Source organism: Staurois parvus, unplaced genomic scaffold, assembly GCF_062004578.1.
Source record: "Staurois parvus isolate SC_StPar_1 unplaced genomic scaffold, SC_StPar_1.0 ptg000168l, whole genome shotgun sequence".
Lineage (NCBI taxonomy): Eukaryota > Metazoa > Chordata > Amphibia > Anura > Ranidae > Staurois > Staurois parvus.
The window spans coordinates 1-25375 of NW_028317964.1; the positions used below are offsets into that span (position 1 = coordinate 1).

General features: G+C 44.8%; 1 protein-coding gene across 1 annotated transcript; it reads left to right on the forward strand.

The window, feature by feature from the left end:
* Positions 1-4373: 4373 nt before the first annotated feature.
* LOC149462764 (protein kinase C delta type-like) lies at positions 4374-25289 on the forward strand (the record flags this gene model as incomplete). The annotated part of the gene is made up of 3 exons (XM_089676420.1): positions 4374-4589; positions 23756-23926; positions 25099-25289. Coding segments are annotated over 3 exons (549 nt in total), but the record flags the coding sequence as incomplete, so codon positions are not given.
* Between the last annotated feature and the right edge of the window lie 86 nt (positions 25290-25375).

The following is a 25375-nucleotide window of genomic DNA, read 5'->3' on the forward strand; positions in this document are numbered from 1 at the left end:
CATTTTTCCTGCTTTTTGTGCATAATAAATCATCTCTGTTCATCTTTTTGACTTGTTCTTTTGTATCAATTAAGTTCTCCATCTTGTAACCTTTTTCTTCAAACCTCTGTAGCAACATATCAGACTGTATTTCAAAATCCCTATTATCATCACAATTACGTTTAATTCTAATTAGTTGGCTTTTTGGAATTGCACTCAACCACCTCCTATGATAACAGCTGTGATTGGGGATGTACCCATTTCTATCTACCTCTTTAAAGCGAGTACGGGTACAGAATCTATCCTCATATTTAAAGATGATTAAATCCAAAAAATGTATAGCCGTAGAACTAATATTATCGGTGAAAGAGATATTAAATGAATTCCTCCCCACATCCTGAATATATTCCTCCAATGCTCCCTGAGTTCCATCCCATATTATTACAAGATCAACTATAAATCTCTTATACAATAAAAATTCTGCTCTTATGTTCTTAAAAATATAGTCCTGCTCCTATAGGAGAAGTCCAGCTTCGGGGTTATCAGGTGTTAACATGGAAAGCAAAATAAAAAGTCCTGCTGCTCTTAAAGAAGTCCAGCTCCAGGGATTTAAAGGGTTAACATGGAAAGCTCCAATGATCCTTGTAGAAAGCAATATTCAACTATTCCGCTGCACCTTAAAGCGGAGCTCCACCCAAAAGGGGAATGTCCGCTTGTCTGCATCCCCCCTCCACTGCCATATTTGACACTTTTTAATGGGTGAGGGTTAACTGGTTTTGACAGGTACTTGCTCCCACTGAGGCCTGATGCTACATCCACTTAGGCAAGTAGGATTTAAAAAAAAAAAATATACAAAAATTCCATACTTCTCTTTTAAGTGGATCCAGGTAAATCCAGATTGCACACATCACTCTCTCTGCGCCCTTCTGCTTTCTGTTTCTGGTTTTAGATTGTGTGTCCTGGGACTGTAACCAAAAACCAGGTAAAAAAAATTAAGTTATTGACTTCCCATTGACTTCAATGCAAAACCGGCTCCCACTTCAATGCAAAAACTCCTGTCAATAGCAATCCTAAGTGAACACTTGTTTCTACTCTTATGAGTCTGGAACGTACCGCTACAAACTCGCACAAGACCCTTTTTTTCGTAATAGTACTCAAAATCAAATGCGTGTGGATCTCATCTGTGTGAACCACCTCAACAAAAACACATATCTGGCCTGTCATGCGAATGTGAGTTTGAAAACGCATCCAGAATCACATATGTGTGAAACAGAGTGGTTCCATCCACCTGGGCGTTTTGGGATCACAGCAGAATGGCTGCAATTTTGCTCGCAATCGCAAAATGCAGGTTCAGGTGCCATTATTTTCAATGGCACCTAAAACGTGGTACGGTTTTGTCGTGATTTTCACGCAGCAAATCACACCCCTTCCTAACGAGCACTGAACTGTTGCTCGTCACACTGCAAGGTCTCTCTCCTTCCTGCTAGTTCCCTGGTGCGGTGCTGGTGACAGGCAGGGAGGAGTAGGAGGTAAACAGCGCAATGTGAAAAATAAACGTTTAAAGAGTAACTCCACTTTTGTTGGGAAAAAACTACCCCTCGGAGTGATCTATGTACATTGCAAGGATAACAAACTTTGTTGCAGATTCCTATTTATTTCAGGTACTTGTATAGCGCTGTCAATTTACGTTTTATTACTATCAATCAGCTGCTGCACCTGCAGGGCTCTAATGAGGAAATTGCAGGGTCTGCATCCCTTAAGACATCATTTCCTATTGGGAGTATCTCACCAAAAGACATTTTTGTTGCAAGAGATGGCTGAATTCTGACTCGTATCTTAGTGCAGACTTCTGGGAAAGTCAGTGAGCCAATCACACAAGCAGGAAATGAGGTTGCTGGTGGTTGTTCTGTGTACAGAACACCATCAGATATCCATATTGCATTTTACAGAAAATTACAGCGGTGTAGAAGGAAAGGTAATTTTTAATAACATTCAGTCACAAAATGACTGCTGTCGCAATATATACACTATACAGTTAGGTCCATATGTCTTTGGACACAGGCAATTTTAATTATTTCAGGTATTTACCAAAACATATTCAAGCTATATTTATATAATGGATATGGGCTGACTGTGCACACTCTCAGGTTTAATTTGAGGGTATGTACATCCACATCGGAGGAAAGGTTTAGGAATTACAGCTCTTAAGAGTAGCCACCCCCCTTTTTCAAGTGACCAAAAGTAATTGGACAATTGAATCAAAAGCTGTTTTATGGCCAGGTGTGGGCTACTCCATTATTTCGTCATCAATTAAGCAGGTAAAAGGTCTGGAGGTGATTCTAAGTGTGGTATTTGCATTTGGAATCTATTGCTGTGAACCTGCATCATGCGTTCAAAGGGGCTGTCCATGCAAGTGAAACAGGCCATTGTAAGGCTTCAAAAATGAAACAAATCCATCAGAGAGATGGCAGCAACATTAAGAGTGGACAAATCAACAGTTTGGTACATTTTGAGGAAAGAAAAATGCACTGGTGAGCGCAGCAACATAAAAGGGCATGGACGTCCACGGAAGACAACAGTGGTGGATGATCGCAGGATCCTCTTTATGGTAAACAACAACCCATTCACAACATCCAGACAAGTGAAGGACACTCTCCAGGAGGTCGGCGTATCATTGTCAAAGTCTACAATCAAGAGAAGACTTCACGAGAGCAAATACAGAGGGTTCACCACAAGGTACAAACTGTTCATAAGCCTGAACAATAGAAAAGCCAGATTAGACCTTGCCAAAAAACATCAAAAAAAGCCAGACAAGTTCTGGAAAAGCATTCTTTGGACGGATGAAACGAACACTAAACTGTACCAGAATGACAGGAAGAAAAATGTGTGGGGAAGGCTTGCAACAGCTCATGATCTAAAGCACACAATGTCATCTGTAAAAAATGGTGGAGGCAGTGTGATGGCATGGGCATGCGTGGCTTCCAGTGGCACTGGGCCATTGGTGTTTATTGATGACGTGACAGAAGACAGAAGCAGCCGGATGAATTCTGCAGTGTTTACAGATATACTGTCAGCCCAGATTCAGCAAAGCTGGACGGCGCTTCACAGTACAGATGGATAATGATCTAAAACACATTGCCAATGCAGCCCAAGAGCTTTTTAAGGAAAAAAAGTGGAATATTCTGCAATGGCCGAGTCAATCACCTGATTTCGGCCAAATTGAGCATGCATTTTACTTGATGAATGCAAAACTAAAAGGCAGAAAGACCCACAAGGAACAACTGAAGGCCGCTGCAGTTAGAGCCTGGCAAAACATCAGAAAGGAGGAAACCCAGTCTTTGGTAATGTCCATAGCTTCAAGACTTCAGTGTAGCCAATAAAAAAGGACAGTTATCTACTGTCTTTAAACAGCAGAAAAGTGCCCATTAAAACGACACTTGTCCCCGGGCCTCCTCTACCACCACGCCCCCCCCTGTGCACTTGATTAACGGACCAATCGCCTGCCCAAGCTGAGCTCAACCACTACTAATCGGCCGGCTGCGGAAAGGAAGTTTCAGAGCCCGCTGATTAGTAATGGATTGAGCTCTGTTCGGACTCGGCTTGAGTGGGGGGAAGAGGGGCGGGTCGCTGGTCACGTGTGCAGTGATGTGGTGACATATTTGAAAGTGATTGCAAGGAAGGGGCGCGGGGGAGGAGGACCAAAGGCTGCAGGAGGTCAGTGTGTGACAGCTCTGTGTGGCAGTCAGTCACCCCCCCCCCCCCCAGACACCGGGCAGCGCGCAGCTCCCCCCCAGACACCGGGCCGCGCGCAGCTCCCCCCCAGACACCGGGCCGCGCGCAGCTCCCCCCCAGACACCGGGCCGCGCGCAGCTCCCCCCCAGACACCGGGCCGCGCGCAGCACCCCCCCAGACACCGGGCCGCGCACAGCTCCCCTGTAATAAAGGCCCCGCATAGTGTTGATACCTCATCCTTTTAAACCCAAAAGCATATTATTTACACTGGTTCTGTGGCGGATTAAGGAGGTAATTAAACTCACCTAGTCCTTATCTGTATTAAATTATCCTCAGATCCTGGGTATATTAATATGTGTTCGATTGATGAGGTGACAACTCTAGCACCGCAACTGGAGTAGAGGGCCCTGGGCTCGGGTCTGAGAGGTTCTTCGTGGATTTTTGTACTGGGGCCTGAAGGTTCGTTTCTTCTCTTCCTCATATCACAGACCCCCTCATATTACCGCCCGCCATACCACACAGTGCCCGTGCGGAGAATGCCCGGAGACGTCCTTCACCAGCGTTTCGATCCCATAAAGTTGACGCTTCAAAGGGGCGGCAACGGTGGTCTGCGGGAGTTGTAGTCCGCCTGTGATTGGCTGACGGTCCTTGACCACCGGAAGGGGCGTTTCCGGCTGTGGTGCGATCCTGGAGCGGAGAGATTGAGCAGCGCGGAGCGGAGTGAGTGTTGCGGTACACACCTACACTCCGCGATACTCACTCTGATCCGCGCCAGGATCGCACCACATCCGGAAACACCCCTTCCGGTGGTCAAAGATCGACAGCCAATCGCAGGCGGACTACAACTCCGCACGGGCACTGTGTGGTATGGCGTGAAGGTGGGCGGTAATATGAGGGTCTCTGTGATATGGGGGGGAGTCTGTGATGAGGGAGATATGAGACGTTCTGTGATAGGAGGCAGAGGAGAAACTGGAACCTTCAGGGCCCCAGTACAAAAACCATGAAGGACCTCCCTGACCCGATCTAGGGCCCTTTACTCCTGTTGTGTGGCCCTTTATTACAGGGGAGCTCTGCCTTCCCTGATGTAAGGGGGGCTCTGGTGACCAAAGAACCTCCTACACCAGAGTTCCCCTTTACCCAGAATCTGCAGAGTGAATACACTAAGGTAAAGGGGTTCACTGATGTAAGAGGGGAGTGAGGACACTGATATAAGGAGGGAACTTTGATATCAGTGCCCCCCCCCCCTCCTTAGGATCTCCACTCACCCCTTACATCAGTGATCCCCCCATAGACAGACTGACTGACTGCTAGACAGACTGACTGACTGCTAGACAGACTGACTGACTGCTCCACAGACTGTGGCCTGGAGCTGTCACACACTGATCTGTAATTTCCTGCAGCTTGTGGTCCTCCTCTCCCCAGTGCCCCCTCATTGCAGTCGCTTTCAAATTTGCTGGAAAGGCACCAAGTGTCATAACGTCATCACGCTCATGACCAGTGCCCCCCCCCCCTTCCATCCCGCTGAAGGCAAGCTAGAGCCAAGCTCAGCCAAGTAGTAATTGGTCGGCTCCGAAACTTTGCATTTCTACAGCCGGCCAATTAGTAACTGGGTGAGCTTGGCTCGGACGGGTGAACGGTCCGCTGGTCAGGGCCCCCTCTACAGTGGCAGAACACCAGGGTCCGGTCACAAGTGGATCCTTTGGTAATGATATGTGATATGCAGGGATTCTGTGATATGGAGGGGATGATATGAGGGGATTCTGTGATATGGAGGGGATGATATGAGGGGATTCTGTGATATGGAGGGGATGATATGAGGGGATTCTGTGATATGGAGGGGATGATATGAGGGGATTCTGTGATATGGAGGGGATGATATGCGGGGATTCTGTGATATGGAGGGGATGATATGCGGGGATTCTGTGATATGGAGGGGATGATATGCAGGGATTCTGTGATATGGAGGGGATGATATGAGGGGATTCTGTGATATGGAGGGGATGATATGAGGGGATTCTGTGATATGGAGGGGATGATATGAGGGGATTCTGTGATATGGATATGGACATCAGAGTCTGCAGGATTCCCGTTACATTGCGGAGGGGGGGGACTGAGTGGACCCTGATGTAAAGGGCAATGCTGCAGACCCTGATGTAAGTGGGAACTCTGATGTAAAGGGGAATGCTGTGGACTGTAATGTAAGGGGGTTTGATGACCAGAGACCACCTCATTTCAGAGTTGCCCTTTACATCAAAGTCTGCAGTATTCCCCCTTACAACATGATCCGCAGCATTCCACTTTACATCAGAGTTCTTCTTTAAAGTACATCAAACTCCGCAAGATTTGCTTTACAGTGCAGGGGGGATCTCCGTGGACCCTGATATGAAGAGGAACTCTGTTCCCTTATGTGAAGGGAAACTCTGCAGACTCTGATGTAAGCGGGAATGTTGTGGACTCTGGTGTAAAGGGGATCTCTGGTGTAAGAACTGTTACATTAGAGTTTGCTGAGTTTCTCCTTACCTCAGAGTCTGCAAAGTTTCCCTTTGCACTGTAAGGGTGAACACTTCTGACTCTGATGTAAGGGGTAATGCTGGGAACTCTGATGTAAGGGGGGTTCTAATGATCAGAGAACCTCTTACATCAGAGTTCCCCTTTACCCCGGAGTCTGCAGAGTGAATACACTAAGGTAAAGGGGTTCACTGACATAAGAGGGGAGTGAGGACACAGATATAAGGGAGACCGTTATATCAGTGTCCCCCCTTACTTTACGGTCTGCACTCGCCCCTTACATCAGTGATCCCCCCATAGAGTGACTTACTGCCACACAGAGCTGTCACACACTGACCTCCTGTAATTGCCTGCAGCCTTTGGTCCTCCTCCCCCGCGCCCCTTCCTTGCAATCACTTTCAAATATGTCACCACATCACTGCACACGTGACCAGCGACCCGCCCCTCTTCCCCCCACTCAAGCCGAGTCCGAACAGAGCTCAATCCATTACTAATCAGCGGGCTCTGAAACTTCCTTTCCGCAGCCGGCCGATTAGTAGTGGTTGAGCTCGGCTGGGGTGGGCGATTGGTCCGTTAATCAAGTGCACGGGGGGGGGAGTGGTGGTAGAGGAGGCCCGGGGACAGGTGTAGTTTTAATGGGCACTTTTCTGCTGTTTAAAGACAGCAGATAACTTTCCTTGTTTTATTGGCTGCACTGCTTGCCCCCCCCCCCCCCCCCCCCCCATAGTGGCGGAACACCAGGGTTGGGTCGCAAGTACGATCTTTGCATCCCTGGTGGTTCAGCCACAGATATGAGGGGACTCTGTGATATGGAGAGGATGAGAGACTTTGTTAGGATTGTGGAAAGTTTATAAAAAACTACTTGTCCAAGGGACTAAATCGAGGTCCCAATCTTTTTGTCCCTCATGACAATCTACTTGTCTTGATTAAAAAAAAAAAACATTTGAATCTGAGCTGCTTTTGGAATGTCTGGGGCTTTTAAAAATGAAAGGGGCTTTATGGTGACTTAGAAGGCAACTCTACTTTCATGGGAGGAAAAAAGCAAATAATAAAAGAATATACAGTATATAAACAGTTAGGTCCGTATATATTTAGACACAGGCACAATTTTCATATTTTTGGCTCTGTATGCCACCAGAATAAATTAAAGAGAAACAATCCAAATGAATCTGAAGTGCAGACTTTCAGCTTTAATTCAAGGGGTTGAACATAAATATCAAGTAAACATTTTAGGAACTGCAGCCATTTGTATACACAGTCCTTCCATCTTCAAGGGCTCAAATGTAATTGAACAAATGAATATAATCATAAATAAAATATTCATTTTTAATATTTTGTTGGGAATCCTTTACTGGCAATGACTGCCTGAAGTCTGGAACCCATGGACATTACCAAAGACTGGGTTTCCTCCTTTCTTATGCTTTGCCAGGCTCTAACTGCAGCAGCCTTCAGTTATTCTTTGTGGGTCTTCTGCCTTTAGTTTTGCCTTCAGTAAGTGAAATGCATGCTCAATTGGGTTGAGATCAGGTGATTGACTCGGCCATTGCAGAATATTCCACTTCTTTTCCTTAGAAAGCTCTTGGGTTGCTTTTGCAGTGTGTTTTGGATCATTGTCCATCTGTACTGTGCACCACCGTCCAAACAACTTTGCTGCATTTGGCTGGATGTTATGAATGGGTTTTTCTTTACCATAGAGAGGATCCTGCAATCATCCACCACTGTTTTCTACCGTGGACGTCTTTTTATGTTGCTGAGGTCACCAGTGCATTTTTCTTTCCTCAGAATGTACCGAACTGTTGATTTGGCCACTCCTAATGTTGCTGCTATCTCTCGTATGTTTAATTTTTGAAGCCTTACAATAGCCTGTTTCACTTGCATGGACAGCCCCTTTGAACGCATGATGTAGGTTCACAGCAATAGATTCCAAATGCAAATACCACACTTAGAATCAACTCCAGACCTTTCACCTGCCTAATTGATGAAGAAATAATGAACAAGTAGCCCACACCTGGCCATAAAACAGCTTTTGATTGAATTGTCCAATTACTTTTGGTCCTTTGAAAAAGGGTGTGTGGTTACTCTTAAGAGCTGTAATTCCTAAACCTTTCCTCCAATGTGGATGTACATACCCTCAAATTAAACCAGAGAGTGTGCACAGTCAGCCCATATCCATTATATATCTATAGCTTGAATATGTTTTGGTAAAAACCTGAAATAATTAAAATTGCCTGTGTCCAAAGACATATGGACCTAACTGTATAGTGTATATATTGCGACAGTCATTTTGTGACTGAATGTTATTAAAAATTACCTTTCCTTTTCAATCTACACCGCAGTAATTTTCTGTAAAATGCAATATGGATATCTGATGGTGTTCTGTACACAGAACAACCACCAGCAACTTCATTTCCTGCTTGTGTGATTGGCTCACTGACTTTCCCAGAAGTCTGCACTAAGATACGAGTCAGAATTCAGCCATCTCTTGCAACAAAAATGTCTTTTGGTGAGATACTCCCAATAGGAAATGATGTCTTAAGGGATGCAGACCCTGCAATTTTCCTCATTAGAGCCCTGCAGGTGCAGCAGCTGATTGATAGTACTAAAAAAACTCCCATACAGATCCTCTCTGCAAATGGACACAGACAGACAGCTCTTTCTTCAGAATAACAAAAGATACCTTAGATTGTACGCCCCTTGAGGGTTAGGGATTGATGTGAATGTACAATATTTATATGTAAAAGCGCTGCGTAAATTGACAGCGCTATAAAAGTACCTGAAATAAATAGGAATCTGCAACAAAGTTTGTTATAATCCTTGCAAATGTACATAGATCACTCAGAGGGGTAGTTTTTTCCCAACAAAATTGGAGTTACTCTTTATACGTTTATTTTTCACATTGCGCTGTTTACCTCCTACTCCTCCCTGCCTGTCACCAGCACCGCACCAGGGAACTAGCAGGAAGGAGAGAGACCTTGCAGTGTGACGAACAACGGTTCAGTGCTCGTTAGGAAAGGGGAGTGTGGGGTTCTTTTAATGGTCAGCAGAATCGCATCTGCTGAGTGAGTAAATAAGGCACCGACCCCAATGAATAAAACTGTCCACACTTGGGTGTTTTGGTATTGTGGCACAATCTGCAGTTCTGCCCGCAATCTCAAAATGCACTACAATTGCAAAACACAGGTTCAGGTGTCATGATTTTCAATGGCACCTAAAACGCGATGTGGTTTTACCACGGCGTTCCTGCGATTTACTGTGTGGCAGTCTCGGCAAATCTTGTAAAACTTGTCGCCCAAAAAGAAGCAGGAGCTTCTTTTGGGAGAAAAGCTTCATGCGATGCGATTTGCCACGTGAAATTCACGGCAAAACCGTACCACGTTTTAGGTGCCATAGAAAATAATGGCACCTGAACCTGCATTTTGCGATTGTAGTGCATTTTGCGATTGTAGTGCATTTTGAGATTGTAGTGCATTTTGAGATTGCGGGCAGAATTGCATAGCAAAAAAAAAATTATAATCCCATACCCACAGTTGATCCAGACAGAAAGGCAAATCCAGCCAGGAAGGCAAAAAAAAGTTATGGATTTTGGGGGTTAACCCCACACCATTTTTTTTTTTTCATTTTGGTTTGGGGCTTCCCCTCATAATCCATACCAGACCCAAAGTTGGATGGGAGGGGGGACCCCACGCCGTTTTTTAAAATTGTTTTTTAATTGCTGGCAATTTTTTCTTTTACATTCAGCTGTCAGTGGGAACCCCACTGACAGCTGAAACATGATGCATGCTTTTCACTACTAAAATACAGCATGACTTGATCAAATAACTCATGCAGTATTTTAGTAGCCTTTTTTTAAGTGAATTTACTATTTTTTAGTGCATTCTGGGTATTTCGGAGGGTCTCCTGAGGTTATCTTTTAAAAACGCTTCTAAACGCAAATGTGCATAAATGCGGCTAAACACGGTATGCAAACGCGGCTAAACTGATGTTTTTTTAACCTACGTTTTTCAGCAGTCAGTTTCCATCGTTCAGAAGAGTTTTCCAAACGCCCCGTGTACACGAACCCTTATTCTTCAATAACAAACTGTGCCAGATCTTGTATAATGTGTGTGTGAGATCAGGAGCAGACATCACAGGCACAACTGGGGGTAGAACAGACCATAGAGATGCACGTAGTAGTAGTTTTTACAACGTCTAGTTATTTTTAGGGCTGCAACTAACGATTATTTTTATAATCGAATAGTTGGCTGATCATGGTTTCGATTAAACAGACAAAAACCTCAAAGTTTGGTGTAATAATTAGTTAATATGCAAAGTTGAAAAAAAGACAATTTATTTGTGAATATCTGTATGCAGTGTTAAATATAAATAGCCAGCTATATGGTTAGGGAACACAATATCTAATCCACTCTGAGAATAAGACAGAAGAGACATATACACTATTAGAGGTTGAATCTGGTACATATCATTTTGACTCCGAGATCAAAAAGTTTATTTAAAGAAACAAAAAAATGTAAAAAAAACCCTAAAACGCTATTTTGCAGATTTTCAGACAAGACGGTAATATATTATTATAAATGACAGACTCCCTTGTCCTAGGCAGGCACCTTGATACAAGCTCCCTGCACCTGCTATCACTTAGGCTGGCCGTACATGAACACATTTTTACTTTATTAAAATAAAGATTAGAAAATATCTCAATTGAACACAGTTTTGGACAGTGTATGTGGTTTTTATTCAGAAATGACATTCATTTAAAAATAAGTTGATTGCTAAAAGCAAGTAAAATTTTTGAATGGCATTTGTCCACACATCGAATGTACAAAGAATGTTTGTACGAATATTCTCGTCCAAAAATAGATATACGTGTATGGCCAGCATAAGGCGTCTAGTAGCAGCAGCATGCGTTTTTTATCACCTGTCATAATGGAGTTAAAAAACCCAAATTAGCTCTTTATAGTACAAAAACAGCAGATAATCACTAATCATATATAAAAATATATCTCTATACCCAAAAGTAGGATATACTGAGAATTTTAACTGGGAGTCAGACATGAAGCTATATTAAGGGTGGAGGGAGGGAAAAAAATATTTTATATTAGCCCCTTGGAGCTAAGCGTACACAAATTAGCGACCCCACTGGACTGAGCTTTTTTCTGTGGGGCCCCTAATTTGCATACCCGTCTTGTCTCAAAGACTGTGATGTCAGTGAGAGCCCCGGGCCACGTTCTAACGATCAGGACCTGGAACTCCCAAATCCGGGTCACATGATCGATGTCAAAGCCTGTAATTGGAAAATAAAATAATTAATAAAAATACCTAGATTGAGGTTTAGTCTACGTCAGTGCCAGGGTTAGTGTTTGGGTCAAGGTCAGGGTCAAATGTCAAGGGTCAGTAATTTTTTTATTTTGTCAGGATTTTTTTAAAATAATTTTCTGGACCGTACTATGGGTACAAACAAAAACTAACACACACATATGTAGTATCATTTTAAATATAATGCATAATACTGGTAAACTTTTACTTGAAATTTAATTGTAAGGCCTTATATTACCTCCAGTCTATCAGCCTCCAGCTTCTCTGGGTTCAGATGCTGATCTTCCCCGCACAGAGTCCTTAAAGTGATTGGATTTTTTGTTAAACAACAAACATGTCATACCTACTCTGTGTAATGGATTTGCACAGAGCAGCCCTGATTCTGCTCTTCTGGGGTCCCCCACTGGCCCTTCTGACTCCTCCTGCCTTCAGAGTGCCCTTATAGCAAGCTGAAGAGTATAGGATAGAGCAGTGGTCTCCAAACTGCAGCCTGCGGGCCGGATGTGGTCCTTTGCCTGCTTTTATCTGGCCCCCGGGGAACCATTCCATCCAATGACACCAATAATGTGGGACCATTGCTCCCACAGACACCTATGACGGGGCACCATTGCTCTCACAAACACAGATGATGGGCACCATTGCTCCCACAGACACCAATGATGGGGCACCATCCCCCAAGAGACACCAGTGATGGGGCACTATTCCTTCCTTGAATACCAACAATGGGGCATTATTTCTCACACTAAAACCAAGGATGGGGGAATTCTGTACTCCCACTGACACTGGGGCATTTTTTACTCCCAGTGGGCACAGTCCGGCTTCCCTAAAGCCTGAAGGAAAGAAAACTGGTGTTTTGTTTAGAAAGTTTAAAGACCCCTGGTATAGAGTGTCCTTATAGCAAGATGAAAAAAAACTTCTACCTTTAGATTCATTCACTTCCTTCTTCTGCCCCGGACTACATGTCCCATGGCATAGCTCCTCACACATTCACAAGTTCTCAGGCACTTACTGACATGTATGGATGGTGTACTGAGCTGTATGTGTGCTGCACTGTATTTCCCACCACGTAAACAAATAATGCATAACGTATTCAGGCCAACTAATCGGCCTGTCAACTATTTTCATAATTGATTATGTCAATGATTGCTCACCTTTGCAAGCACGACGATGCCACTACACCGGCTGGTATGAGTAGGCAGGATAATCATGGAAGGAGCGAAGATTCAGCAGCGTTTGCCAGGTGGGGAGGATGTTGTGAGTTATTTCATGTTTTCATTTTTCTGTGAAAAGTTGAGCTAAAACTGGCAATACACTAGTAGAATTTTGTTCATCATTTTAAGTTTTATTAACATTCGTTCAATTCTTTTAATCATTATTGGAAAGAAATCGACATTCGTTTTCAATAGCAGTGAAAAGAAAATTTAAAGGAGAAGGATGAATTTCTAACAGTGAATGTGGTTTTCAATCAGAAAGTTGATTTTGTTCCAAAATTGAATTTTAAAATCAAGTGAAATTTTGATCTACTTTTCGGGTGGTCAGTCTGGGGAAGATGGGGGTAGGGTGGGTCAGTCTAGAGTGGATGGGGGTGGGGGGGTCATTCTGGAGCAGATGTTGTGGGGAGGGTCAGTCTGGGGTACACGGCAGTGGGTGGTCAGTCTGGGGTACACGGCAGTGGAGTAGTCAGTCTAAGGGTAGATTGGGTGGACAATCTAGGGTACATCGGGGTGGGGGGGATCTGTCTGGGGTAGATGAGAGTGGAGGGGTCAGTCTAGGGTGGGTGGCGGTAAGTCCGGGGTAGATTGGAGTTGGGTGGGGCTGCCTTGAGTAGATGGGGTGGGGGGAGGTGGGTTCCCCACTCCTTAGTGTTCCTAATATATTTCAATAAAAGTATTTTACAATCTCTGTGTTTATTTATCTCAGAGTTAGGCTACGTTCACACTAGCGTTGTGTGCAGGCGGCAGAGAGGCGTTTGGGAAGCGTTTTTACCGGTTCCCAAACGCCTCTGGCAATTCTGCACATTGCAGCACATGGTGCTGTTCTAACGGGAGCGGTAGCGGCGCGGCAAAACGGACGCCTCTGGACGAGTCAGGAGGCATTGAAGCCTCCTATTCTTGTCTATGGTGCCGCTCCGCAAATGCCCAGCCGGCGTTTGCGGAGCGGTAACACCATTCAAACTTCATTCTAGGCATTTGTGGGGCATTTTTAACGCTCAGCAACCGCCGCTAAACCGCACATGCGGTGTTTGCAGAGAGTCAAAAAACGCTCCGCAAACGCCGGACCAACGCTTGCCAAACGCTATAGGGGCGTTTGGCAAGCGTTGGTAAAACAGTCAAGTGTGAACGAGCCCTTAGTGGTGATTTGTGTTGATTATCAGGTGGATCCTCCTGAAAGGGCCCATTCACTCTATATTGATGCATTAACATTCATCTTACAGCGATGTTTACACAATGCACTATAAGGCCCCGTTCACACTTGGGCGCATTGCCGGATCTAGCCAGTATGATATGGGGGTGCAGTAATAAATGTCAGGGGGGCACAGGGTATAAGATCTGCAGGGCAGTGTATAAAAACAGGAATCAGTAGCGGAGTGTACTGGGGGTCAACAGATCAGAGGATGGGGTTTAGCAGAGCAGAGGGCAGGAATCAGCAGTTTGTAGGGCAGTGTACCGATTGACTTCTGTACAACCAGCCTCTAGGAAAATGTCCATACGACCAGCACAGCCAGTTATAGCTGGCAGCACTTATCAGTGATAAGTGATACGTCTCTCCGCTGTCAGAACACAATACCTCAGGGGAGTGATTTCCGCATCCACGTGGGAACCCCCATGTTGAACAAAAATGACTAATGTATAGACTGCCTTACTGAGCCTACCATAAGGAAGAATTTCATTAAAACCAGCAAACTGTTGACACAATGAACACCTTGGGCAGGTTTATTTACTGTATATCAATGCATAATGTACAGAGTACAGGGGTTAGGTGTAAGTAATATACAAAACAACATATGGAGTGCAACAGTCAGGATGAGTGCCACATTCACATCAGTGTCCCCAAAGTGCCACCACCTTACTCCAGAGTCGGTCAGAGTCTGGCAGAGTGTCCCCTTACATCAGATTCTGGTAGAGTCCCCTTCTTACATCAGTCTGGCAGAGTCCCTTTTTTACATCAGAGTCTGGCAGAGTGTTCCCTTACATCAGATTCTGGTAGAGTCCCTTTCTTACATCAGATTCTGGTAGCGTCCCCTTCTTACATCAGATTCTGGAAGAGTGTCCCCTTACATCAGATTCTGGTAGAGTCCCTTTCTTACATCACATTCTGGTAGAGTCCCTTTCTTACATCACATTCTGGTAGAGTCTCCTTCTTACATCAGAGTCTGGCAGAGTGTCCCCTTACATCAGATTCTGGTAGAGTCCCCTTCTTACATCTGAGTCTGGTAGTGTCCCCTTCTTACATCAGAGTCTGGTAGAGTCTCCTTCTTACATCAGAGTCTGGCAGAGTGTCCCCTTACATCAGAGTCTGGTAGAGTCCCCTTCTTACATCAGAGTTTGGCAGATTGACCCCATTAAACATACTTTAACTACTGGTAGGCAGCTGGCAAGAAAAGGCTTACAAAAAAATGTTGTCGGCTCTGTACTGTGCATGCAGAGTGCCAAAGCGAGCCAATCAATGAACTGCTGGGTTCAGCCTCAACTTGTGTGGTGGGGTGTGTGAATATAAGCCATGCCTAAAAAGTGCCATGATGTCACTGCACAGGTGCACACCCAGTTCTCTAATTGGCTGGCTGCGGTACCGAGCATGCACAGTTCAGAGCCCATGGCAAGGGGGGTTTTATGGGCACTTTTCTCCTGTCTGTGAACATTTATGGACAAGAGAAAAGCGCCTGTTTTATACAAAGTGTCTGTAAATGTATGGATGGTTGGCAACACAGGGCTGGGGGTGTACACATGCTGCCACTATGATGTTTTGCTTGGTGGCTGTGGCAGGAATGATATACTCTGTTGCATTTTGTGGGCTCAGTGCCTGCTGAACATGACCCATTCGAGTGAATGGAGCACCTCTGCAAGCACCCCACAACTGTGTGCAATGTATGTGGTTCCAGTGCACTAGTGTGGGGTTCTAGGGGTTAACCACTTGCCCTCCAGAGGATTTACCCCCCTTTCCTGGCCAGGCCATTTTTCACGTTACGGCGCTGCGTTACTTTGACTGACAATTGCGCGGTCATGAATTGCGCACCCAAATTAAGTTTATGTCCTTTTTTTCCACAAATTGAGCTTTCTTTCAGTTGTATTTGATCGCCTCTGCAGTTTTAATTTTTTGCACTATAAAAAAAAAGTCCGACAATTTGGAGAAAAAAAACAATATTTTTTTACTTTTTGCTATAAAACATGTCCAATAAAAAAATTTAAATTGCGTCATACATTTACGCCAAAATGTATTCTGCTACATGCCTTTGCTGAAAAAAAATCCCAATACGTGTAAATTAATTGATTTATGTGAAAGTTATAGCGTCTACAAATGGTGGTATATGTACTGGGATTTTTTTTTTCCATTTTAACTAGTAATGGCGGCGATCAGCGACTTATAGCAGGACTGCGACGGACATTCTGACACTGGGGGGACCTGGCTTGGTGTCACTGACATGTCAGCGACACCAATACAGTGATCAGTGCTAAATTAAAAAAAAAAAAAATATTGACACTGTACTAATGGCACTGGGCAGGAAGGAGTTAACATGAGGTGCGATCAAAGGGTTAACTGTGTGCTGGGAGTGTTTTAGTAGTTGGCGGTGTCTGTGTGCTTCACTGTAATCGCACTGCTCTGGTGATCCTCGGAAATCACCGGTGCAGGCGAGTAATTATCGGCTGGAGCTCGGTGATCAACAGCCACGGCCGTGAATGGCGGCACGGGTACGGCGCGCGCCTCCTACCCAGAAATGCAAAATCACGTATATTTACGTGATTTTGCAGAGCAGTGCCGCCCTGTAGCAGTATTTCTGCTACAGGGCGGATGAGAAGAGGCTAAAGCAGATGGTGAGGAGGTGAAACAACACCTACTCACTGCCTGCCAAATGCTCTCTGAATGCAGATCACTCTTCAGAGACCAATGCTCATGTAAACAGGCCCCTAAAGCCATGCTGGGGATGGACAGAAAGGTATTAAAACAGAAGCATCATAAAGGTGTGAGTGAAAACCCCAGAAGTTTAGCCAACTAGCAGATTGCCAGCTATATCCAATAGTACAAAGGTGTCCCGAAGTGTTAACTGGACATGAAGGGGGGAGGGGCAGAGAAGGGAAGGAGATGGGGAAGTTAGAGGGGAAGGAGATGGGGAGAGAAGGGAAGGAGATGGGGGGGGGGAAGGGAAGGAGATGAGGGGGAGAGAAGGAACGAGATGGGGGAGGTTAGAGGGGAAGGAGATGGGGGAGAGAAGGGAAGGAGATGGGGGGGGGGGGGGGGAAGGAGATGGGGGAGGGGGGAGAAGGGAAGGAGATGGAGAGAGTTCAACATTGGGCAGAGCTCAGCTCACTCAGCCCACGCTGGTCATGTGGCTCAGGCAGTCTTCAATCTTGCAGCCACCATGTAGTTGCCAGCTGTAGAGCTTCAAGTTTGAGCTTCTTTTTGTGCATCTTTAGAGCGAAGGGAGGCCCATTCGGATAAATGGTGCAGCTCCAAGAACATGCAAAAAACATGGCGTAGTAGTGTACTCAGGTGTGAATGGGGCCTAACCTGGTCGAAGTGACGTGGTGGCATTCTTATTGGCCCCCAATGTACCTTCCAGCAGACATACATTGAAGTGTAATGTGTGACAATGCAGTAAAGTGTACTGGGGTGCGCTGCCAAGCAATAGAACATGGACCGTTCTTCCACACACAGCAACGCACCTCACTGTATTGTTGCGCTGTGCTGGAATTGTGCGTTGGGGTGCCGTGTACATAAATGGGGGGAGACTGTACTGAACAATTCATATGAAGGAGGAAAGAACACATTTAACAGCCCTGTACTACTGAGCAGATAGGAGATTTCAGAGGCCATTTTGTTACAGAGATTTAATATGTCCTGTGATCTCCGGTATCTGGTGAAATCTCGTATCCCCTCACTCACGCGCCCTTTGATCTCTGGTATCCTGTGTATCCAGTGAACGGGGTGGTGTGTGATCTGGGGCAGTGATATCAGATTTATCTATAATAAAGAGTCGGTTCACCTTTACTTAGTTCTCCCAAACACCTCCCTATCCACAAAGGGCATTCAGATCCTCTCTTCTCCCCCTTCCCTCTTAAGGTGACCATACACTACGCAATCTGATTGTACAATCTTCCGTAGATCTACCATCAACTAGGTACCATCAACAAGGGCCTGCCTGATGTGGCCATCTTTACACATTTAAAAAAATTACAAATTTAAAAAAATATTTGATTACTTTCTAAATCTTGGCCTAGGCAAGGGTGACACCCAGGCCTCGCTCATGCACACACATGCCAAAGGTCTCTAGCAGACACCCCTGCAGCCTTCATGCACGAGATCTTGCCAACTGCCTTCTGGGATGTGTGATGTAGACACCCCAGGATGCAGTTGATCTCACACAGGAGCACACAGGCTGCGTGAGTCAGAGACATAGACCCGTGGGGTGTGTGCATGTGCCACAGATCTGATGTATACACAGACAAGCCATGGAGATCTCTGTCCCCTAGACCTGGCAGAGAATTGCAGTGTGTCTGAGCATGTAACGGGTCTCCAGTGAGGATGGCGGATCTGGAGAAGAGCAGCTAATGGGGAAGTTCTGCTTCAACCAAGACAAAGCTGAACTGCTGAAAGTGCAGCCGATAACCGGCAATTGCATTTCCCAGTGATCAGTGTGTCATTGGACACGGCTGATCAGCTGATAAAAGGCAGCTATGATTGGCCTTTTACCACATCAAGTTATCAGCTGTGTCTGTAGGACACAGTGACCATGGAGATCGCCGGATGCACGCCCCTGGGGGCACGCAGGAGAGCGCGTTCTGGGAGAACGTCATATGACGCCCTCCCAGAACTGACCGGCCACAGTGAAGCTGTCATTCTGCTATCTGCGGTCGGCAAGTGGTTTTTAAAGAGTAACTTCATTCTGCCTAACCCCTTCCCCCAAAAAATCCCTAAAAATCATCTCAGAATACACATCCTACAACCATGGAGTCCAGCCTTGTCTTGGTTGAAAAAGAAATTCTCTCTTAGCCACTCTTCTCCAGAGCCGCCATCTTCACTGGAGATTTGACATGTGCCGACACGCCGGTGATCTCTGCCAGTACTCTGCCAAAGACCCCCTCGGTGTGATGCTACATCACACATCCCAGAAGGCAGTTTGTGAGATGTCATGCATGCTCAGACATGCCACGGGGGTCTTTGTCCGAGTACTGATAGAGACATGTAGCATGTCTGTACTGTACATGTGGGGGGAACATGACATCATCCTGGCCTAGGCCAAGATTTAGGAAGTAAAAAAAAAATAAGGAAAAATGTATTTACTTATTTTTGCTAATGTGTTAGAAGGAGGGAGGAGACCTAAAGAAAAAAATCAGCAAGGTTCCGCTTTAACATGAACTCCCTTCCCCTAAGGTGAACAGACTTCTCAACCCACTTAAGAAATGTGATTGCCTGTTGCAGTGGTCACATGATTGCAAGTCCATCCTGCCAACTCCCAATCATAGCAAGAGACGAGGAACTGTCTGTGACACACAGCACGGAAATGTATGCCGCCATGGATGTATTTGTGCGGTGTGTGGTCGTTAAGGCCCGCCCTTATTACTGCCGTACATATGAGTTATGTGGTCAGTAAGAGGTTAATATGGCTGTGCTCTGGTTTGCAAAAATGGCGCTCGCGTATGCCAGGTACAACGTTGAGCTTAGGCTATGCATTTCCTTGCCGCGGACCAATGAAAAATGGCGCCCGCGGTTTCGTGCATGCGCACTTGCCCCGGTCTCCGGCAAGATGGCGCCCGGTAATCTAGGCACGATTTTTTAGATCTTGAAACCTATAAATAGCAATGTACAGACATCAGGCTGCAAATGGCATACCCCTTTTGACAATGTACTTGTAATACGAAACGCATCAAGGAGGAGCCCTGCACGCCGTGACGTCAAGCCGCCGGATCACGGAGGTCCAGCGGCCACCTTATTTTACCAGCTGGTCAGTGTTATATTCATGAAATTGTCATTTTATTGCTTCACCTCTAGTACAAGTGTACGTGTTTGGATTATATACTATTTAATACCATTAAAGCATCATTTAAATACACTATGGGAATACCCTTTTTTTTTGCTCCGCACTGAGCATTTTAACTTCCCAGCAATCCCCGGTAAACATCCCAGAGCCTGGGCGAGGTTGATCCATTTACCCTGGCGTGCCAATATCCTGTAACCTAAGGAAGGCCATCCACTCTCAGGCTGCATTCCGGACCACCCTAAGAAGGGATCCCTGACTGTTCCAACAGTATACGATACAACGCGCTATATTTATGTGCTTTTGGTGAGTGCGCATTTCATATATCTATTCACACACCCAACTGAGGATCCATATACTGCGATCTAACTTAATCACCTGGCGATTATCCTGACAGTTATCTGGAAGATTATACTAAGATCGTTATGACATTTTATGTTTGAAAAACACATCAGAGGTGCCTGTGCATTTTTATGTAGGGGACTATATTTCCAAGTGGTTTTAGGCATTTTATGATTATAAGGCATCTAGTATTTATGTTCATCTGCCTGATAAGATTTATTTTATTATTTTTAGCGCTGCACTTTTATGTGAGACTGTTTTGTAAATAAATGATCACTTTTCAGATGCTCATATGATTGTCCTCCCCTCTCTGTGCTGCTAATGACAGGAGGTACCCAGCATTGGATGTGCTACTCCAGAAACTTCCAAACACATACTTAGCTACATCCCCTACCCATGCATGCGCAGTCTGCTCTATTTTACTCTCACAGAATGCTGAACTGCAAGAGCAAGCGGAATGTGCATGCGTGGGTAGAGTGTATTCCTGAGTTTCTGGGGCCATGCATCCAACACTGGATACATCCTGCCATCTAAAGGATAGAGCGGAGAGGACAGTGATATGTCCACCTCCAGCCCAGGGGCCCCTGTCACCTACCAGGCCCAGCTCTAAGTTACTGTACCCCCATCTGGCCACACACTGCCACTGCAGAGCACAGAGTTCTCTTCATGCTGCCAGACATAGGAAGTTAGGCCTCTTCAACTGAGTACCTATCTGAGGCTTAGCCTTTTCACAATGAACAGGTAGGTACGTGATGGAGGTGACCTACTACACTTCACTGTGAATAAACATTTCTAGAATTATTATTAGCACTAAAATATTACACTTGTACCACAAACGGATGTCCCGGTTGGGGCCCCGGATCCCATTATCTATGTCCCACATAATATTGTGTGATTGTACAATGCTATGGCATATGTTAGAGCTTTATTCATGTATAGAAATAATGTGTGATGGAACAACACACATTACACAAGACACATTTTGTCACAGAGCTGTAATAATGCAGAATAGTGTTTGAATGTACAACCCCACAGTATATGTCAGAGAAGGTTGGCAGGAATGGCACTTGGAAGGGCTTCGTTATGAAGTCAGGATCTGATTACAAAGTAAAGCTAATATTCATGATGAGTCATATATATTACAAATATTTATTACAAGGTCACATCTTGACCTATAAATGAAGGTAATCTGATTCTGGCCACTTTGTAATTCTGTGTCTGCTTAGAGTGGAAATCTGATTTTCTGTTAAAAAAAAAAAAAAAAAAAAATCTGAATTTGAGTTTTCCTAATTTGCATAATAATTGTCACCAGGAAGAATTCTATATGCTGCAAATCCTACTTGAGGAAAGGCAGCTGTTTGGGGCAAACAAGGTTGCCATGCAACATAGGTGGAATGGGCGGGGCCAAAGTCACGGTGGAGTGGGCGGGGCCCAGAGTACCAGTGGAGTGGGCGGGGCCAGAGTAACAGTGGGGTGGGCGGGGCTAGCTTTTACATTCCAGAGCGCAACTGGAAGGTAGTCATTTCTCACTAGCAGCAGCAGGGTGAGGACACGTTTTTCATTGTTCTCATTCCAGTGCTAGAGATTACTTGAACGTATTATATAGAAATCATATAATATATTCTATAAAAAGGAGACAACGTAGGAGGTTTACATCTCTCTGAATTTCTAATTTTTTCTGCAATTTAGCAAAAAAAATGACAATGTCAGAGTGCAGAGGAAGAGAGGCAGGGACTCTCTGTGTAGAGAGCTTCACATTTCATACTAAACTTGGACAAGGAAACTATGGGAAGGTAAGTAATCAAAGGCTAGTCCTGAGGACCTATAGACACAGCTAGGGCACAACATGACATTCTCAAGGATGACGGTTTGACAAATACAGATAAACATGTATGCTGAGCTCAGACTATGGGAGTGGGGGGGGCACTGAAATACTGAGCAAGGGGGCTGTATACTCTGTATACAATTTACAGTTTAAAGCTGAACTCCAGGGAAGAAGAAACCCTTCTCCTTGTTGTGGGTCTCCCTCTACACTGCAAAGGTTAAATACTTGTTTTGCCTAGGGGGTGATGTAATTATGGCCGAAATTCAAATGGACATACATGATACAGCCTGTCAGTAGTGTTAACACAGCAGTGTTTGTTTTTCTGAGTCCCCCTGTAACATAGTGTATTACCTGCTGGTCCTGGCAGTAAGTCTGTGGTTTTTCAGCTTCTTTTAACAGACCAAGCTGTCCAGCAAAAGTGACAGTTGGGAGGTTGGAACAAACTATTTAATACTGACAGGGGTGCTGACAATGGTCAGTTTTTATTTATTTGTGTAAAACCTCTATCCCAAACAGATAAAAACTGTGTCTGCAGTTGCTTAATAAGTGTTGGCCGAGTTTGGCTTTAATTTGTTAGTCACTTATGTAAAGTCCATCTTAATCTACTACTCTATCTAGCACAACCCTCTCCACCAATTAGGAATGCTACTATCCAAGGGTGACTATGTTGCTCCTTGGTATGCTACAATATAATAAATCATGTTTGTGGGTTTAGTTAAGCTTTAACCCTTGCAGTGCAGATGGGTAAAGCTTTTCCCCAGAGTTCAGCTTTAATCGCTTGGCCTCCGCCCTATAGCAGATTTACTGCTACAGGGCGGATGTTCTATGCAAAAATCACGTATATAAATGATTTTGCACTACCACCGTAGGGGGCATGCACACAGCCAGATCACCGCTTCTGCTGTGATTGGACACAGCAGAAGCCGATCAACAAGTGCCACCAATGGATAAGCGCTGTCACCCGTTGATTGCCGAGGAGATTGACAGAACACAGCTTTGCCTATGTAACAAGGCAGAGCTTTGTTCTTCCTGAGGCACTCTGCTAGATTTTCTTTACCCGCTAAGCAGGGAATTAAATATAGCAGATTGCCTAGTAAAAACACCCAACACTGTACACAAAAACACAGGTTAGGCACACAGTTAACACTCTGATCACCCTATATGTTTAACCCCTTCCCAGCCAGTGTCAGTAATACAGTAATAGTGTATATGTTTAGCATTGATCACTGTATTAGTGCCAGTTCACATATATGTGGATTGGATGCGGTCTGAACCACATCCAATCTGCATGACATGTGAAATAACATTTCTTCCTATGGGGCACTGGTGGTACGGCTTCAGTGCGGTTTGAAAAAGAGTCATGTAGGATTTCTGAGCAGTGTGGTCTGGTTCAGGTGCGGATTACAGGCTAATGACTTCTATGGGAACAGTTTCTAAACCACATATGTGTGAACAGGATAATCTTGAGAGCTAATTCTGTCCTTACCAGTGGTTAGTCAGAATAAGTAGGAGGAGGGGAGAGGGAGCATTTGTGGAATAGTTGGGGTTTACCTAGTTTTGGACTAGGTAGGGTGTGCAGCAAGCAGTCAGAATCAACCATGTACAAGTCTGATTTCTGCAGAGTGAATTATGATTGGTCGTTTTGGGGTATGACACCTACGAATCAGCCTGCTGTAATGAAAAAGACCGATGGAGGCTCTTTGTTATGTCTACAGGACACTAATGCAGGTTGATAATATGTCAACAAATGACAGAAAAAGAGGAGGAAAAGAAATGTAATTAGAGACACAAATTGAGGAATGTTTAGTAATGATGTTACAGCTAGAGTATGTGGAAAAGATGATATACTAACTGTCCCTTTCTTACAGGTCGTGGCAGCCACCCATCGTGACAGTAAGCTCCTGGTGGCCGTGAAGTTGGTCAGCAAGAAGCTTCTAATTGATGAAGACCCAGATTCCGTCCTTATTGAGCGCCAAGTACTGGAAATGGTTGAGAGCAGCCCTTTCTGTACTCACCTCTATGGCGCATTTCAAACAAAAGTAAGTATTTTAGAAAAATATATACAGTAACAAAAAAATTCCTTTATGACATCTGTCTGTCCGCTTTTGAAGCTGAACTCCAGACAGGCAGGAAATATGCAGATGTGACACATGTATGTATTCACACAATCGTGGTTGGTGGTCTCCCCTGCCCCCTACACTGACAACCGTCATACTGCATTGTGCAATACTATGTAATGCAATCTGGCCTGACTGGCTCACACTGGTACCTGTTCCTCTTCTATTTTGAATCCTGCTGTGAGGAAGGGAAGCCAATATAAAAATGACTTTGGCTAATTTTACTGATTTACTTAATACAAGGGATGCACCGATACTGGTTTTTTTATCAGCAAGTACGAGTACCGATACTTTCGGTCAAGTACTCGCCGATACTGAGTGCCGATTCTTTGCGCTGCAATTTGCGCTAATGGATGCAAATTGCACCGCACAGAACAGCATGCAGTTTTAGAAGGAATACAATTCCCGTCCAAACCGCATACGGTTTCCCCACTGCTCTTGTGTGAACCCAGGCTTGTCATAGCCCGAGTTCACATAAGAGTGGTGCAGGTATACCTCCCTGCAGGCATCCCGTGCTGAGTATCAGTGGTAGAAGAGGAGAGAAAGTGGCAGGGATTTCCTCTCATTGCCGCAATGCTTGGGCTAGACGGCATCTGACTGGTCAGCTGCTCTCTCCTCTCCTACCACTGACACTCAGCATGGAATGCCTGTAGGAAGGTTTCCTGCACTGCTCCTGTGTGTTTGCACAGGAGCAGTGGGGAAACCGCATGCCATTTGGACAGGAATCGCATTCCTGTTCAAATCGCATGCTAAACTTTGCGGTGCAATTTGCATCCATTAAACGCAAATCGTGCCGCAAAGTATCAGTTAAGGTAACGGGAGTAGTTTCACGAGTACTCATGAAAATACTCGGTATCCCTACTTAACACATCACTGGAATCAAGGGATGGTTTATATCTGACTGAAGTTCAAATATAATTGGATGAGAGAAGTCAGATGTAGGGAAAGACACCAGAAACATGTTACCAAAGGTTGTGCAGCGATAGACAGACATAGATGTCATGCAGTGTATTTTGGTAGAAAATATTCTGCTGCTTTTATTTTGACCTTTTTATTGAATTCATTCACTGACCTGTCTGTATTTGCTTCTCCAGAATTACTTATTTTTTGCTATGGAATTCCTGGGTGGAGGAGACCTGCGGAAGAAGATGATCACCACCAAGCAACCATTTGACGTCACCACCATCAGATGTCTGGCAGTGGAGCTGCTTTGCGGTTTGCAATTCATACATTTGAAAGGTGTAGTGCACAGGTAAGTACCTTGAATAAACTAATCATTTTTACAATCTGCCCCTCCTGCTGCCTCAGCACCTATACTGTTACTAAATCCTATTTGTGAAAAGATCGATGGCGAGCTCACACTTACCCATT